General features: G+C 39.6%; 1 protein-coding gene across 1 annotated transcript in view; it reads left to right on the top strand.

The window, feature by feature from the left end:
- Positions 1-287: 287 nt before the first annotated feature.
- The window catches only part of RORB (RAR related orphan receptor B), a 59,595-nt gene continuing 43,274 nt past the window's right edge, over positions 288-16,608 (top strand). The window contains exons 1-3 of the mRNA XM_077759378.1: positions 288-324; positions 3,681-3,766; positions 9,291-9,432. Of these exons, the coding sequence (XP_077615504.1) occupies positions 288-324; positions 3,681-3,766; positions 9,291-9,432 (265 nt within the window). The remainder of the gene's footprint in view (positions 325-3,680; positions 3,767-9,290; positions 9,433-16,608) is intronic.

The raw sequence follows: 16,608 nt of genomic DNA, 5'->3' as shown, positions 1-16,608 counted from the left end.
GCAAGATAACTGCCCAAGGAGACAATGGTTGGAGTAATGGCTAGACATTTACAAGTGGCAAACATCGGAGCAATGTCATGTGTTGTCCTTATCAGTGTCTGAAATACTCCGCCTCAAAGATGTGCTTTATAAAATGCATAGTATGAACTACGATGTTGTAGCTCAGAAACAGTTTATTTTAAATGAGAGCAAAGGAAAAAGGATTAGTGCTTTCAATTATTTAAATTTATCTTCACCTAGGGCACCTGGGTGGCTCAGTCATTAAGCATCTGTCTTTGGCTCAGGTCATGCTCTCAAGGTTCGTGAGTTCAAGCCCCACATCAGGTGAGCTCGACCCCTGCTTCAGGTGAGGATGATCCCCACCGCTGGTAAGCTTGTGTCTCACTTTGGGTGAAGTGAAGCCCCACCTCCGCTAAAACACAAGTCCTCTTTGGGGTGAGCCCCATTTCTCTCTCTCCCCCTCTCTTTCTGCTCCTCATGGGATTCTCTCTCTCTCTGCCCATTACTCACTTGCGCCCTCTCTCTTTCTCAAAATAAATTTTTATCTTAACGTATAACAAACCTCATATGACCCATTCTGCCATAATAGGTAAAAATCATCATAGATTTTCCAAACTGATAATCCCTCCACACATATCAACACACATATATCTTTTTAAGTGACTTCTTTCTCTTTAAAAATACTGTTAAAATGTTTATGGTTCTTCAGGATTACATGTTGAGCTAAGATAATAAATATGTATAAATATGCAGATGCTCTATCGAATCATTCCTGATGCCATTTGTATTTCCCAAGTTGTGTAAGATAACCTTTGTGGCTTTCAAAAACATCTTCTCACACCCTAGGGGGCAAATTACCTCTATTTTCATTTCCTTTAGAGTTAGATCATTTTATAATTAAGAACTTATTGAAGCAGATTCTCTTCACGTGTAAGTTACTCCCCGGGGAGTAATTTATGCAAAGAGCGCCTCTGACTTAATATCATATAAGCTTAACAACTGTACAATGGATACCTGGTATTTTTAGTCAATTTTGTAATCATTGTAAAGAATCCACTGTTTGAAAGGTTATCACTAAAAAAAAGTGCAAATTATGTATAGTGTCATTCATTTGTGTTTTTTAAATAAGGGTTTTAGTAAAGGAACAATAATGTGGCTTGTCATAATTCTCGTCCAATAGTATTAGAAATACCAGTTAACAATGGTTCTGATGCTGATTAAGACTGACATTTTGTAGCTCTTCACTATTTGCAAGGCAGTTCTACATAAAATATCTCATTAAACCTCAGAAATCTATGAAGTTTGTCAGCTAACTTTATAAACCAGGAAACAAGACTTTTATCTTAGCTATGGACCTAATCATTAACAGATTACGGACAGGAATCCAGGAAAACAGAATAGAAATTACACCAGATCTCACATTGTTCCCCATATCACAAAATCTTGAAAACAAATACTAGTTCATATAATCTGAAGGCTGAAAAAATGGAAACAATAGAAATACTTAGTTTAGTATTTTAGTTGACTTTGTCTCGTCTCCTGATATTTTTATCATTGTCTCTTTAGCTGGTACTATTGGAATAATAAGAAATTTAAAATTGTATTCATATCGTGTCTTTGTGGTAGGGCAACGAAAGGTCACTGAACAAAGTATCAGGAAAATTGGCTAATTTGTGGTGGTCATCTCCCAAATCAACTCAAGGACACCATTAACCACTTGGATTCTCAGTTTTCTCATATGAAAAATAGGATCATAATACTCAGATTTTTGCTTATAAAGATGATTTGAACATAGCGGGAAATACTGAATTTCAAAAAAAAATGTAATATGTTCTCCTTAAGCTAAGTATTATCTTTTTTAAAAATGTAAAATAATAAGAAAATGAGGGTTATGTCTTGCATTTATCTGTTTTGTATATTCAAGGGTGAGAAACTGTAGAAAAGCATCCACATGGCAGATTGATGTACAAAGCATTTTGAGGCATATTTTGCATAATTATTTTAAATTGGGAACGGGAATAGCAGATCTTCCTGGTGTGTATAATTTTAACAACACTTAGAATACTACCAGAGACATAGGAATTACTACATTCTAAATAAAGTTTATCTCGTGGATTCATCCATAACCTCCATGCTGATGCCTTAAAATCATCTTTCCAGAGGGTTCTGTATACAGGTGCTTGCACATGCAAACATGCAAATTGGAAACCCTGCGTCCCACCATGTTCTGCAAAGTAGTTGCCTTACCAACAACTCCACTTGTGTCAAAACTCCTGTTGAACCTCACCCCTCAAGGGTGGAGCTAGAAGTCATCTTTGGATTCTTCATCTATTTCCACCTCCGTATCCTTTCTTTATCTTCATTGACCTGTCTATTTGCTTCTCCTTCTCCACTTACCCAGTGCCATTGAGGTAATCCATGCTTTCATCTTCTGACACGGGGTTTGGAATAGCCTTTTAGTCTTCTGGCTTTTTCCAGTTAGCTAAGGTACCCAAACCACCACTTTGATCATGCTGTCCCTTCCTTGAAACCTTGTGGCCCATGGTAATAGGTGGAAATTCCTCTGCCCAACTCCCAGGAGCTCCATAATGTCTTATCACTCCCTCTACCCAACCATATGGCCCATGTTTCCAGTAGAGCCGAGTTGTTTGTCTCAACAATCATGAGCCACAGTCATTCCAGTGGACCTCCTTCATTCCATTCTGCTTGCAGAAATGCCCTTTGCCTTTCACTTCAGCCCAACTGTATCATCACACTCTTCAAAATCAACCGTAACGTCTTCATCTCCATGAAATTATTGTTTGCATTGAAGTCATAGAAGCCACATGTTTTATCATTTTCTCTGATGTTTCCATGCATTAGTTTTGTTTTATGAATGAAATTATCTGTGTCATTAATATATCATATCTCGTGCCAACAACTTTTATTTTAGCGGACATATGGAGGGTGCTCAATAAATATTGTCACCATTGACATTTTCACAAGTAAACATCCAGCCACGTTATTTATAAAATCACACCCTCCCACTCCAGTTTTGCTTTGCTTACTCATTTAAAATACTGTTGAAATAAGGCTGTGTGATAGCTCTGGGACTTAATGGTTGAAGTGCAAAATAAGAAAACGGAAGCCACGGGGTTCAAGGGATTTTTTGGTCAAATTAACAACCAGCTCAGGTCTATTTTTTTAGTATGTTTTTTTTTTAAGTTTACTTATTTATTTTGAGAGAGAGTGCATGCGCAAGCAGGGTAGGAGCAGAGAGAAAGGGAGTGAGAGAGAGAGGATCCCAAGTAGGCTCCAGGCTCTGAGCTATCAGTGCAGAGCTGGATGTAGGGCTCTAACTCACGAACCATGAGACCACGACCTGAGCCTCAATCAAGAATCGTACACTTAACCCAGGTGCCCCAATAACCAGGTCAGGTTTAAAAAGGAAAAGGCAGTGAAGTAAGAGTTTAGAAAGCTTCCAGTCCCTAATTATATTTTGTAGTTTTAAAACAACAAAGCAAACCGTGGTAAATGGAGGGATACCCCTTCACTTCGAAGAAGCTTCAGGAAGCCCTTCAAATAGTGGTGGGTGACCCCACCCCAGGGTCTTCAAACACTCACATCGTGCCAGGAGGAGGTGGAGAGGGAGACAGGCGGGCAAAAGGAAGGAGCTCAAAATGTCTGTTTTCCCCTTTCAGCACAAATTGAAGTGATACCATGCAAAATTTGTGGCGATAAGTCCTCCGGGATCCACTACGGAGTCATCACGTGCGAAGGCTGCAAGGTAGGGGGGACTTTCACACAGCACTGCCTGCAACAGCGTCAGTGTTTGCCCTGAGGCATCCGTGTACCTCACCGTGCACATGGTGACATCTTTTTAAAGGATTCTTGGGCTTGCTGCTGACGCTTGGGAATTTCTGCTTGGTGTGTGGGTGGGTTGACTTCCTGTTCTTGGCCTTTCAGCCTTTTGTGATTGTCTAACTGGTCAGCAGCGACTGGAAAATGGACTGTTACTTAAGAGCTTGAAATATTCACATTTACAGAGATATAAATACTGCCTCTTGCTCTTTTAACAGAACTGTATTCAGTAAACTCAAGGGCATTTATTACTTTACGAAACAACTAAAGGTTAAATATGGTAAGCCAACAGCCTATACTTATTTATCTGCTTGAGAAAGAAGTTCAAGGTAACAGTTACAATATGCATATGTTCATCCTTTATTCTCACATTCCAGAAAAGAAGACATAAAATCATGGAATGTTAGAAGGATACCAGATAATCTCTAAAGTAACTAAAAATTATCTGCCCCAACCTCCTCATTTTTCAATGAGATAATGAAGTATAAACAAGATGATGTCATTTGGCCAACATCGCTGATCTAGTTAGTGAAAAAGTATGGCCAAAAGCACAGGATTTTTCATTCTTGGTCCAGTGTTTCCCTCCAAGGACAATTGAACCAATCCTTCCAAAGACAAACTAATTCCTTATGAGCAAGATGCTCTTCAAATACAAAGTTGAAAATAGCAGTAACATAGACCTAATCTGAAATAAGGGAAACTTGAAACTTAACAGTAAGTGTTTAAAATTCTTCCTTAGAAGAAAAAACAAGAGAGAGAGACTAAGTATCAAGGGAGAAATAAACAATTCCACACCTAATTTCAAAGGGCAACTTGTCACCAGACCAAAATGCAGCTATCATCTGTGAGTGAAAAGTGATATTTTGGCAAAGTTTTTGATGAAAACAATTATGTTTTTGATCAAAGATGCAAGCAATGTGGGGTGCCTGGGTGGTTGAGTCAGTTAAGCGTCTGACTTCGGCTTAGGCCGTGATCTCTTAGTTTGTGAGTTCAAGCCCCGTCTGTGCTGACAGCTCAGAGTCTGGAGCCTCCTTCAGATTCTGTGTCTCTGTCTGTCTGTGCCCCTCCCACACTTGTGCTCTCTCTATCTCTGATAAATAAATAAAACTTTTTAAAAATTTTTTAAAAAGATGTAACCAGAGTGAATTTAATATCAATTTAATATCAGTAGACTGTGGGCACTGGCTGGCTCAGTCAATAGAGCATGTGGTTGTGAGCTCGAGTCCTACATTGGGTATAGAGATTCCTAAAAACACTTTTTTAATTAAAAAAAAAAAGCAGTAGCCTGAAAGAGATGTAGCAAAATCATAAACTCTAAGGACTAACCTTAATCCTCACAGAGTCAAACAGGTGAAACAAAACATACCGTAACTATCCAGTAGGGGTACTATGTGAAAACTTGGCAGTGTTCATTATGGTCTCAAAAATATGATTTCTGAAATTGAAACTGAAGTGAAGAAAAGGAAAAGGAATAGAAATAAATGAAACTAAAGTGGGAAGAGGGCACAGAGAAGGGAGAATAATGAATGTAACTAACCCATCGACATCCTGACCTGCTTCAGAGCGATAATCCATATTTGAACATCGTGAGATGTGCCTTGTACCACCCGGTTGCGCTGTGGATCTACAATTAAGCACTGCACATTATCCACCTTCATGCATTTTTTTCAACTCATCAGAAGACACAATAAAGCAAAATTACTAATCAGCAATTTTTTACCCTCCTTAGAGTAAGCTGTTACTACCTCAGGGAGGTAGACAAATAGTTTTCTTCATAAATGCTAATAATTTCAGAATCCGAAGCCTCCAGAGAAAGCATTTCCACCACCGTGTTGGTTGAGTAGATATTTTTAAGGCCTCTGGTCTAGTTTATTAAGTATCCACCAAATACATATATTTTTAGATCAATGTCAAAGTGGAAATCTGTTTCATTGTATGAGCTCTCTTTGGAAAATGCCTGATTTCAAAATATGAAGGTCTGTTCATCTTAGAAAGCAAAGCATTTTGTGTAGAAGATGATACCACTCGTGGTTAATTGGAAAATACTGCTCAGCGTTTGGAAGATGTATATAGTAATATGATTCTCATACCCAGGAACTCTCCATTTAAACCTAAATATCTAGCCATTATGAATAGTTTCCAGAGTTGGAGCCTCCACAGTCCTTTTATATTGCTGCAATTGTATTTTATAAGATGCTCTGTAATGTTACATTTCTACTTAGAGTTCAAGAATTTTATTTCCCACCCAACTTTTTGTAAAGTGCCCTGCCCCTGTTTTAAATCTGTTGACACATGGTAAATCTTCTTTCCTAATTATTTTTCTCGATTATATTGCCTCTTTTTATAGCTTCAACTAAATAATTGGTTTTATGACCAAAAAAATCAAAACATTTTAAACAGTAATTTCCAGAAGATTTAACCGACCTTACAAATATATTCCACAGGTCAATAGCCAGAAACAGGCGTGTAGGGTACAGCCATCATTTCTATTTAAAGCAGGAAACACAGTCAAAGAAGTTTTGCTGCTCTTCTGAAGCTATTCTTAACTTTTAGTCAAAAGGACATTGTATACCACACTACTTTTTTTTTCATTCCATGGAAAAAACCCTACATTTGTAAATATGCTGTGTTTTTCTCCAACTAGAAAACTCCAGAAATTCCGTTCAGCATAAGATGTCAATGTCAGCACCTTCGGTATCAAGCTCTGAATTTTCATAATGCCATTCTGAGTCAACGTAAACAGCCCATTTTAAATAACATCGGTTCAGCTTTGCACTTATTCAAATTCCCATTCATTCAATAACACTTGAAACAGACTCTCTTTTTCGTGCCAAAAACCTCATTTGCAATAATGAGCAACAGATAAGCAAGAAATGTCTCGTAATTAATGTCAAATTGGCCTTACATTAGGCCTGTAGCTGTGACTTCAGAAGTCTTCTCTGTCAGCTCTTTTGCTAAGTGGCACTAGAGTATCCAATGATAAAAAGCACCAATTCTTTCTTAAAATGTAAATTCCAAGTCATCTTTTACCAAGACTGATGGGCCGAAGTTATGCTTCCTGACACCTTTGATGGTACAGATCTTCCCTGATTTACATGGGGTTATGTCCCTATAAATTCGAACATCTCTTAAGTCAAAAATGCACTTAATACACTTAACCGAGTAAACATCATAGCTTAGCCTAACCCACCTTAAATGTGCTCGGAACACTTGCATTAGCCTACAATTGGGCAAAATCATCTAACATCAAGCCCATTGTATAATCAAGTATGGAATGTCTTATGTAATTTATTGAATACTGGACTGACCATGAAAACCAGAATGGCTGTGAGCGTATTGGTCGTTGACCCTCACAATCACGGGGCTGACCGGGAGCTGTGGCTGCAGCCCTGCCCAGCGTCACAAAAGTGCATCATGCTGCCTGTCACTAGCCTGGGAAAAGATCCAGATTCAAAATTCGAAGTATGATTTCTACTGAGTGTGTATTGCTTTCGGACCATCTGTAACGTCAAAAAATCAGAAATTGAACCATCATAAGTCAGGGACCGTTTGTATATGGAGCACATCTTTTCAATCCCTGGGGGCTTGGATGGGCTCTGTTTGAAAGGGCTCCCTCCGTGAATTCCTTCACACTGAACAATTGGATATCTCATCCTGCCACTACTGGTCCATTATATAAATAACACACTAGGGTCTGTGAGGACCAAACTAGTCCTTGTTTAGAATGGCTTGGAGCTTACAACACAAAACCAGTTGGCATTTTTTTCTCTCTAAGAGCCATCCATTTCCAAAGTTCTTCACAAGCGTGGCAAGGGCTTGGGGCACCTGGGTAGCTTAGTCAGTTAAGCATCTGACTCTTGGTTTTGGGTCATGATCTCACGGTTTCATGAGTTCAAGCCCTGAAGCGGGCCCTGTGCTGGCAGTGCAGCAACTGCTTGAGATTCTCTCTCTCCCTCTCTCTGTNCCCACGAACCGCGAGATCATGACCTAAGCGAAAGTCGGACGCTTAACCGACTAAGCCACCCAGGCGCCCCGACCTCGATCCTTTTTAAACTTTTCAGGGTGTTTTGCATTGATGTTGATTCTTAATATATTGTATTAAGATATTACTTATCCTAATTAACAAGTTGTGGCAATCCTTAAATTTTGTGGCCAAAATGGATGCCTCACTAGCCACACCTAGTCTCAGCCCTGCTCTGTCCCTTTGTTGATAATCAAGGAAACCCACATTTTCCCCTTTAAAGTTTTCTTTTTTTTTTCTTTACTGTTTTTTTAAATTTTCCTTAAGGTTTATTTATTCTTGAGAGAAAGACAGACAGAATGAGAGCAGGGGAGGGGCAGAGAGAGAGGGAGACACAGAATCCAAAACAGCTCCAGGCTCTGAATCGTCAGCACAGAGCCCGACACGGGGCTCAGACTCACAAACCACAAGATCACGACCAGAGCTGAAGTCAGATGCTCAACCGACTGAGCCACCCAGGTGCCCCAAAGAATTTTTTAAACAATTAACTCAGCTATGGATTTATTTAGAATGGTTACGTACAGTCCATGGCAGTTAACTGTGTACCTGAAAGAAACTTTTATGAAAAGTTCCTACATCTCTGTAGTCTATTTATTGTTTATTTTTATTGAAAAGTTTATTTACCATATTTCCTTTAAAAATATGGTTAATTATGAGGCACACACTGGTTTACAAAACAACCTTGCAGATGCCGTCTGGCCATATTTTAAATTTGTCACATGGGTAAAATTGCTTCTTAGAAACTGGGAAGATATTGGTACATCTTGAGCCCACTCCTCTCAGTACAACTCTTGTGGCCAAGATCCCAAGCTCCTCACCCCCACAGCACTTGACATAAGCCTGTGTTATTGTCTCCATCAAGTTTTGTCATATTTGCCTTAGCAGTGACACTGTCCTCTGCCACTCCTTTGATGCCAGGAACTCCGTTCTGTTTTTCTTTGCAAAGAACAACACAGTGCACACGTGTCTTTAGTAAACATTGATTAAATGAATGAATGAAAGATGCCTTCATATCTCTGTAGAGGGTACATATTTTCCCCCAGGAGAAACATCTGTAAGGTGTCCAAGAAGTATCAAAAACAATTTTTTTTATTAAGCTCCGTTACGTTCATAGTAGAAAATATAGGCGCACCTGCGTGGCTCAGTCGGTTAAGCATCCGACTTCAGCCCAAGGTCATGATCTCACAGTTTGTGGGTTCGAGCCCCATGTCGGGCTCTGTGCTGACAGCTCAGAGCCTGGAGCCTGTTTCAGATTCTGTATCTCCCTCTCTCTCTGACCCTCCCCTGCTCACGTTCTCTCTCTCAACCTCTCTCTCAGAAATAAATTTTAAAAAAAGAAAAAAAAAGAAAATATAGCCACCGTGTATGTTAATTGTATCTGTCTTCCTTCTTATAAATAATGTCTCCCTTCCTTTCTCTTTGCTTCTAGGGGTTCTTTAGGAGGAGCCAGCAAAACAATGCATCATATTCCTGCCCAAGGCAGAGAAACTGTTTGATCGACAGAACCAATAGAAACCGTTGCCAGCACTGCCGGCTGCAGAAGTGTCTTGCCCTAGGGATGTCAAGAGATGGTAAGGCACTGCCTCCCGGGCTCTTGCTTAAAGGTTTTCACGTGGGGCGCCCGGGTGGCTCAGTTGGTTAAGCATCTGACTTCGGCTCAGGTATTGGTCTCACGGTTCATGAATTCCAGCCCCGCGTTGGGCTCTGTGCTGCCAGCTCAGAGCCTGGAGCCTGCTTCGGATTCTGGGTCTCCCTCTCTCTGACCCTCCCCTGCTCACATTCTCTCTCACTCTCTCTCCCTCTCAAAAATAAATAAACATTTTTAAAAATTAAAGGCTTTCACGTGGATGCTTTGCTGGAGTCTGTTTAAGCCATCAGAAGGGTTTTAGACAAAGGGAATTGGGGATAAAAAGAAAAGAAAACTGTCTTCTGGTAGAACTTCTAAAAATGTCACATTGCCCATGAAATAGGAAGAAAGGAAAGACTTTACTGGAGCTCATGGAGCAAGCTGTACTAACAAGGTTAGGTGAAAGCCACATTGGCCTAGGTTCAAAAGCTTGCCTGTGCATGAGCCATTTCCTAGGATGTGAGATTTTCAGAGCTAAAACCAGGGAAAGTGTAAGGCAAACCAGGACCATTTGGTCACTGGGTGAGTCTGACTGGTATGCAAGGTGCGTGCTGTGCAGTGATGTTAAGGAGCAAAACCTACTTCCTTAGGAAGCCCAGAAGATCTACTGTTTGGGGCATGGACTTTTCTAAAGCATCATGAAAATTTCAAAGGCTGTAACAGAAGTCCAAGCCCTAAAAGGGCTGTGGAAGTAGTGTCATCGGAATATGACCCAAATGGGTGAGCTGGGTCCCCCATTGAATATCTTAGATTAATGAAAGAAGACAAATAAACTCAAACTCAAAGAATTTTATCTAGTGTTGCTTCCATTTTTAAGCAGTCATCTAAACTAATTATCTTCCCCACCTTCCCACTCCCCAACACTGGCTACAGCACTCCTGTATCAATCAGGTTGTGAACAACCCTGAGTCTTGGGGACACTTCTGTCTTATTCCCACTGTATCCTCAGGGTCCGGTTAAAGGCACACACCTAAATGTTTGTTGAATGAACCATGGAATTCTCTGTTACCCAGAGTCCAAGACACAGACTGTTCCCCTGGTACTTACTCTCTTTATGTGAATCATTGTAGATTCTCTACCTCTGGTCACACTCTTTCTAATGAAGTTCAAGGTAGTATGGAAGGAAGGAAGGAAGGAAGGAAGGAGGGAGGGAAGGAGGGAAGGAAGGAAGGAGGGAAGGAAGAAGAGAAGGAAGGAAGGAGGGAAGGAAGGAAAGATGGGGGGGGTTGACTTCCAGATCTTAAAGAAATAAGTATAATTGGCAGGCACTGGTCTCTTGATACATAGGGATTTTTATGAGTTATGAAATTATCCAGATTATCATTTGGATAAAATCAGTTCTGCATAAGTTTGATATTTAAACATACAAACTGCTTACTTCTTAGCTTGTATTCTCCAAATACGTATATCAGGAATGTTTACCTTTTTTTTCTACTTCCCAACCCACCTAAACTTGTCTTGCATAAAAGTATACCTATAAGGTAAATTTGATCCAGAAAATATAAAGAATTTGACCTTGAGCCCTTCAGTTATAGGTAGCTTCTAAGGCTACGGAGATATGTTTCCAAGTTTTACTATTAACTAACTTTTTGTTTATTTGCTTTTCTGTACTTGCTAACCATGTAAATATACTCCTAGGGTGTGTACTTCCACATAACTCATGTGAAGAAAGTGGAAGGTGGGGGGGTTAGTGGTTTTAAGGATTTATTTAGTGCAATTCTATGGAAACTTGAGCTGATGATTTTGTACTTCGTTTCCACTATATGGAGGCAGCATATTAATTGACAGTATATGAAAACTCCATTAATAATTGTGCAAAGAGAATGAGCCATTGGTTATTTGTCTTTGTTACTTGTTCCTACAAGAAAAGGAAGTGTCTCTTTTGGAAGGGCAGACGTTTGGAGTCTGTGCTGGTGAACAGAATCATGGGCAAGAGATGTGTATATGGTCCAATGTTCACAAAATCTAGGAGATTGTCTGAATCCCATGGTACAAAAGGAAGTGTGTTGTGGGAGGAGGGTTATTTAATAGACAGAGCCACAATCTATTCTCAAGGGGGAAGAAATTTAGTGTAGTGCATCAGTTTGCAAGTAAAATCAATATAGTGTCCAAAGATCCTGGAGACTCAGGAAAATGATCTATCTTAGGTCCAGAGACCATTCTGAGGATGCCAGGGACATCTTCCCAAATGCCTCCTATGTCTTATGTCAAACTGATGACAAGGAGAAATGCCCTCAGAAGGTGCGNTGGTACAAAAGGAAGTGTGTTGTGGGAGGAGGGTTATTTAATAGACAGAGCCACAATCTATTCTCAAGGGGGAAGAAATTTAGTGTAGTGCATCAGTTTGCAAGTAAAATCAATATAGTGTCCAAAGATCCTGGAGACTCAGGAAAATGATCTATCTTAGGTCCAGAGACCATTCTGAGGATGCCAGGGACATCTTCCCAAATGCCTCCTTATGTCTTATGTCTCCTTGTCTATGATGACAAGGAGAAATGCCCTCAGAAGGTGCAAGTGGTGGTTGGGAATGAGGATAAGAGGTTTCAGCAGAAGGAAAATGAAAAAAGAAAAGATTCGTCTAATGGAGAACGATTCTTCCTGACTAAGTTATGTAGAGGAAATTTCATCTGAACCTTGATTATAAAGAGTACTTACTTTAGACCAAATAAATTCTACTAATACCAGGATCGCTGAATAGGTTTTACCTCCTGTTGATATGTAATGTCTTGACTGGTATTGACGGCTTAGAAAGCCCTGAACTTATGGGCGATTGCCTATTTCTAGTTAGGACTCAACAATGAGAGCTGATACTTCTCCTGCCATTAATTCATTATGATTACCTTCTGTTTGTTGAGCAGGTATTTTCAAGCGCTTTCGTAGTAGTGCCAGTAACCAAAGTCAGATGCCCTCACACCTACCTTATTTCCACATACACCTTGCCCACATTCCTTCAGACACAAAGTGGCATCTTCATTTGGATAATTGCATTTGTTTTCTGTCAGGGATGCATGGCACCAAGAACGTTTATTTCGCCTGCTTGGCCACGGAAAAACCATGGATGGCTACTTGTAGATAGCTTGATATGACTGTTAAATCACTGGACTTTCATTCTCTCCTGAATTTCCACTTCAATAGTGGTTTATTAGCCATGGCACATAGATGAGTAGACAAAAACCTCAGCAATAACAAATTTTTTCATATTTAGTTAGGGCAGAGAATCAAAGCTCAAATCCACTTGAAATACATAAATGTGTGTTTATGTGTATAAAAAGGTGAAGGCGGGAAGTCTGGGTGGCTCAGTTGGTTAAGCATCTGACTCTTGATCTCAGCTCAGGGTGAGTTCAAGACCTACACTGGGCTCCTCACTGGGCATGAAGACTACTTTAAAAATTTTTTTAAAGGTGAAGGCATGCATTATTTATGTGTGAGAGCTGATAGCATGTATGCCCACCAAATACTCTCCACCATCTTATTTATTTTTCTTTTTAACTGGACCCTTCATAAATGTTAGTTGCAGGAGTCTTTAGGATAAACTGTTTCCAATTGTACTACTGCAAACAAACAAATAAAAACCAGAAAAATGTTTGGCATCAGTAGGAAGATACTGGGCCCCAAGGAGAAAACATGATACTCACCTTGCAATAACTGAGTATGCATCCTTCCGATGACATGCATGTGTGAAAAAGCAGTAAGTAGCTGCCTAACAAGGATAGATTTCATAAAGTAGGTTTCTACCTATCCAGAATGGCATTGTCCAATATCCAGCATGGTATCCACATGTCATTATTAAATTTAAATTTAAATTTAAATTAATTAAAATTAAATACAACTTCAAATTCACTTCTTTAGTCACATTACTGTATTTAAGTGCTCAATAGTCCCATGTGCTTGTGGCTACCATATTGGAAACCATAGAGAACATTCAATCATCACAGGAAGTTCTATTGGAAAAAGAAAGGGATGCGAGAGAATATTTTGAAATTAGGAATAGGGTTGGGTAGATTGAATCTGATCTTTTCTACAAAGCTTTGAGTACTATAAAAACGTCACATCTTTGAAACTGAAAAGAGCTAAATTAAGACCAGTTTCCTTGGTAAGCAACAAGATGTGAGCATGGAGAACTTTACAGCCAGAAGATTGTAAGAAGAAATAATTTCCAAAATGACCATGGAAGGTCATAGATGATAGTTCTACAATTGGGCTCTCTTGATACCAGCAGCCTATATCTAGCCGTCATGTGTTGGTTAGCAGAAATCTTCAAAGAAGCAATGACTTTGTTTTACAGTTACCCCAAAAACTTCCATTCCACTTAGCATCCCACAATCCAGATATAAGTTAAAAGATTCCCAATACTTTGCATAAAATCGCTCTTTGCTAGTGTGAGATCAAAATGAGTGATCAGAGCATATCGTGAGCAAATACCACCATCCCTGAATATTTAGAAGGCACTTGCAATGTATACAGAACTGTGCAAGTTTCTTTGCGAACTAGCAGTTTAACAAGAGGCTGCCTCCATACTCAAGTAAAAATCATCAACAGAATGACTCAAGTCTGAGAGGGACAAACCCTTAAAATATGTGCCATTCTGATTAATGAGTAGTGGTAAGAAGAATGCTAATCCTTGAAAATATAACAGTAATACAGCCTTTGCTAAAAATAGGCCTATGAATACAACAAATGTTTTTTACAGATTGTGACAACGGATTATATACATGTCAGGGAAGCGGAGTAGATTTATTTGTTCCATGTACTGTAATTGTTTTCCCCAAATATGGGACTACTTTTATTATAAGAAAGGGGCACAAAACTGAAACCGTGGGTCATCACTGTTTCTAAAGTGAATGGAAAAATTATTCTAAAATAGTATTAGAGTAATTGTCAGCATAGTTCTTGATTTAGGATGAAGTCTGATAATTCCAAAATGTAATAGAGCTCTAAGTTGCCTCTGAAAATATTTCCATTTTTTCAGTGACCTGGTAAGTTAATACCTTGGAAGAGGCATCACTATTCACCATTGTGTTTTCAGATGTTTACCAGGCAGAGGTCTTGACAGCGTACTTATTTGACGTTGTTTGCTTGGATTACGAGATCTGTGGTCAACAGCAGATTTCTGGACCTAAACTTATTAAATGCAAGGTCTTAACTGGGTTTGTTCATTAGCCGCCATCTATAGGTCAGCCGCCGTCTATAGGTCAGCCGCTGAGGGTAGATGGCCTTGCCTGGAAAGACCGGGGTGGCTCAGCCTTGCTTCACAAACCTTATCGTCTAGGAAGCTAGTTTAGGCACGTCTTTTTTTGTGGTGAGATATTCAATCACACAAGAACTTTTGAAGCCTCTGTTTGTATCACATATGTCAATATCCCAATGGCCCAAAGCAGGTCACATTAATGAGGTTTTTTTGGGGTGACAGTGGGGCTCATGAGGTCTGGAGCCAATTATCAGAAAATAATTCTTGAAGACGTCTTTGGTGCAAAAATGTGATTTCATTTAAAACCGGGGACAGGACCTGTGGGCAGGAAGAGCTGCCCAGGGAACCTGAGGAGAGACTGGTTATATACTCTGGGGTTGGGGAAAGTAAAGTCCAGAGGAAGTTTCCAGTAAGATTTTCATATGCTAAAGAACTTGACTCCTAGGATAGTGGAGGCCTAGCTATTGTCAAGCCAAAGCTGTTTTTCCCTCTAGCAAATCATTAACATGCAGACAGTAAGGAGTTCCTGGAGAAACATTTTACTCTGCCAGCCTCAAGTATTTGTCAATGGGCTGCGGGTTATAAGGAAATGAAGTTCTATCTGCCATTTCCTTCTGCCTTTGTTTCTCATATCACTATGGAGGGTGATGGAGACTTTTAGATCCTTCAGGACCTTCCCATTTTCCCCTTTCCTTTTTTCTTGGGCAGCCAGGAGTGCCTGAGGAGTATCACACACATCCCTCCTGGGAGTGGGGGTGTTTGTGGCCTGTCAGCTTGCCTTACGCTTTCACAGCTACAGGACCTTGAAGCAAGTGGTGAGGCCCAGTGTCTGCCCAGAATGAAAGAGCCTTGCATATTTACACCAGGAAGGGCATGGAAGTAGGTAAGAGCAATCAGGATCATTAATAGAATCCATCCACCACAAGTATATTTCACCTAAATATAGATCGTAAGGAAATCTAAAGCAAGATGTAAATGGAAAGGGTTTTCAAAGAAGGCACTACATTTATGTCTCCATGATAGAAATGCTTCTCCTTCTCAGTCTTTCTTCTCTACAGATTTTAAACAAAAAATATGGGAAACTATTCTACTAAAGTAACTCAGAAGATAGATGTACTTAGGCCAAAATAAAATCTTAATCTGTAGCAATAGATAGAAATTTTGCATCACCCTCCATAGCTCTGTAGCAAATTGCTGTTCTGAACCTACCTGAATGCAAGACAGGTTAGTAAATAAGGAAGCATGTCACATTAATTTCTTGGGGAGGTGGGAGTGTTCTTTCTGAATCAAAAGTTATGATATTTGTTTCCTATACAAGAAGTTTTTTCCCCAAGAGAATTTGTATTTATTTATTTAAAAATATTTATTTAAGGGGCGCCTGGGTGGCTTAGTTGGTTAAGCGTTCGACTTTCGCTTAGGTCATGATCTCGCAGTTCGTGGGTTCGAGCCCCGCGTCGGGCTCTGTGCTGACTGCCAGCTCAGAGCCTGGAGGCTGTTTCAGAGTCTGTGTCTCCCTCTCTCTCTGACCCTCCCCTGCTCACGCTGTCTCTCTCTCCTAGAAATAAATTTAAAAATATTAAAAAATAAAAATAAAAAAATTTATTTAAAATTATATATATAATACTATATATTATATGATATAATATTTGTAAAGTTATAATTTAAAGGTACAAATGAATGCCTTCTCTAAAATTTACTTTAGGATTTGTCCCATGGACAAACTGGAAATATCACTGCAATTAGTAAGCAAATCCATGTGTCTCTGAGAAACAATCTAATAAAGATTGTGTCTCTACCAACAAAGTTAAACACAATGATCTTAAATTTTTCGAGATTCTATAAAAATGACAGCTGAGGTAGAAAGGGGAGTTTGGGCTGAATTGAACAGATGAATTGTCTTCATTCAGAAAACTTACTGGACATTCACCCCTT

Source organism: Crocuta crocuta, unplaced genomic scaffold (genome assembly GCF_008692635.1).
Source record: "Crocuta crocuta isolate KB4526 unplaced genomic scaffold, BGI_CrCroc_1.0 scaffold41, whole genome shotgun sequence".
In the NCBI taxonomy this organism is placed as follows: domain Eukaryota; kingdom Metazoa; phylum Chordata; class Mammalia; order Carnivora; family Hyaenidae; genus Crocuta; species Crocuta crocuta.
This window is presented reverse-complemented; position numbering and strand designations above follow the sequence as displayed.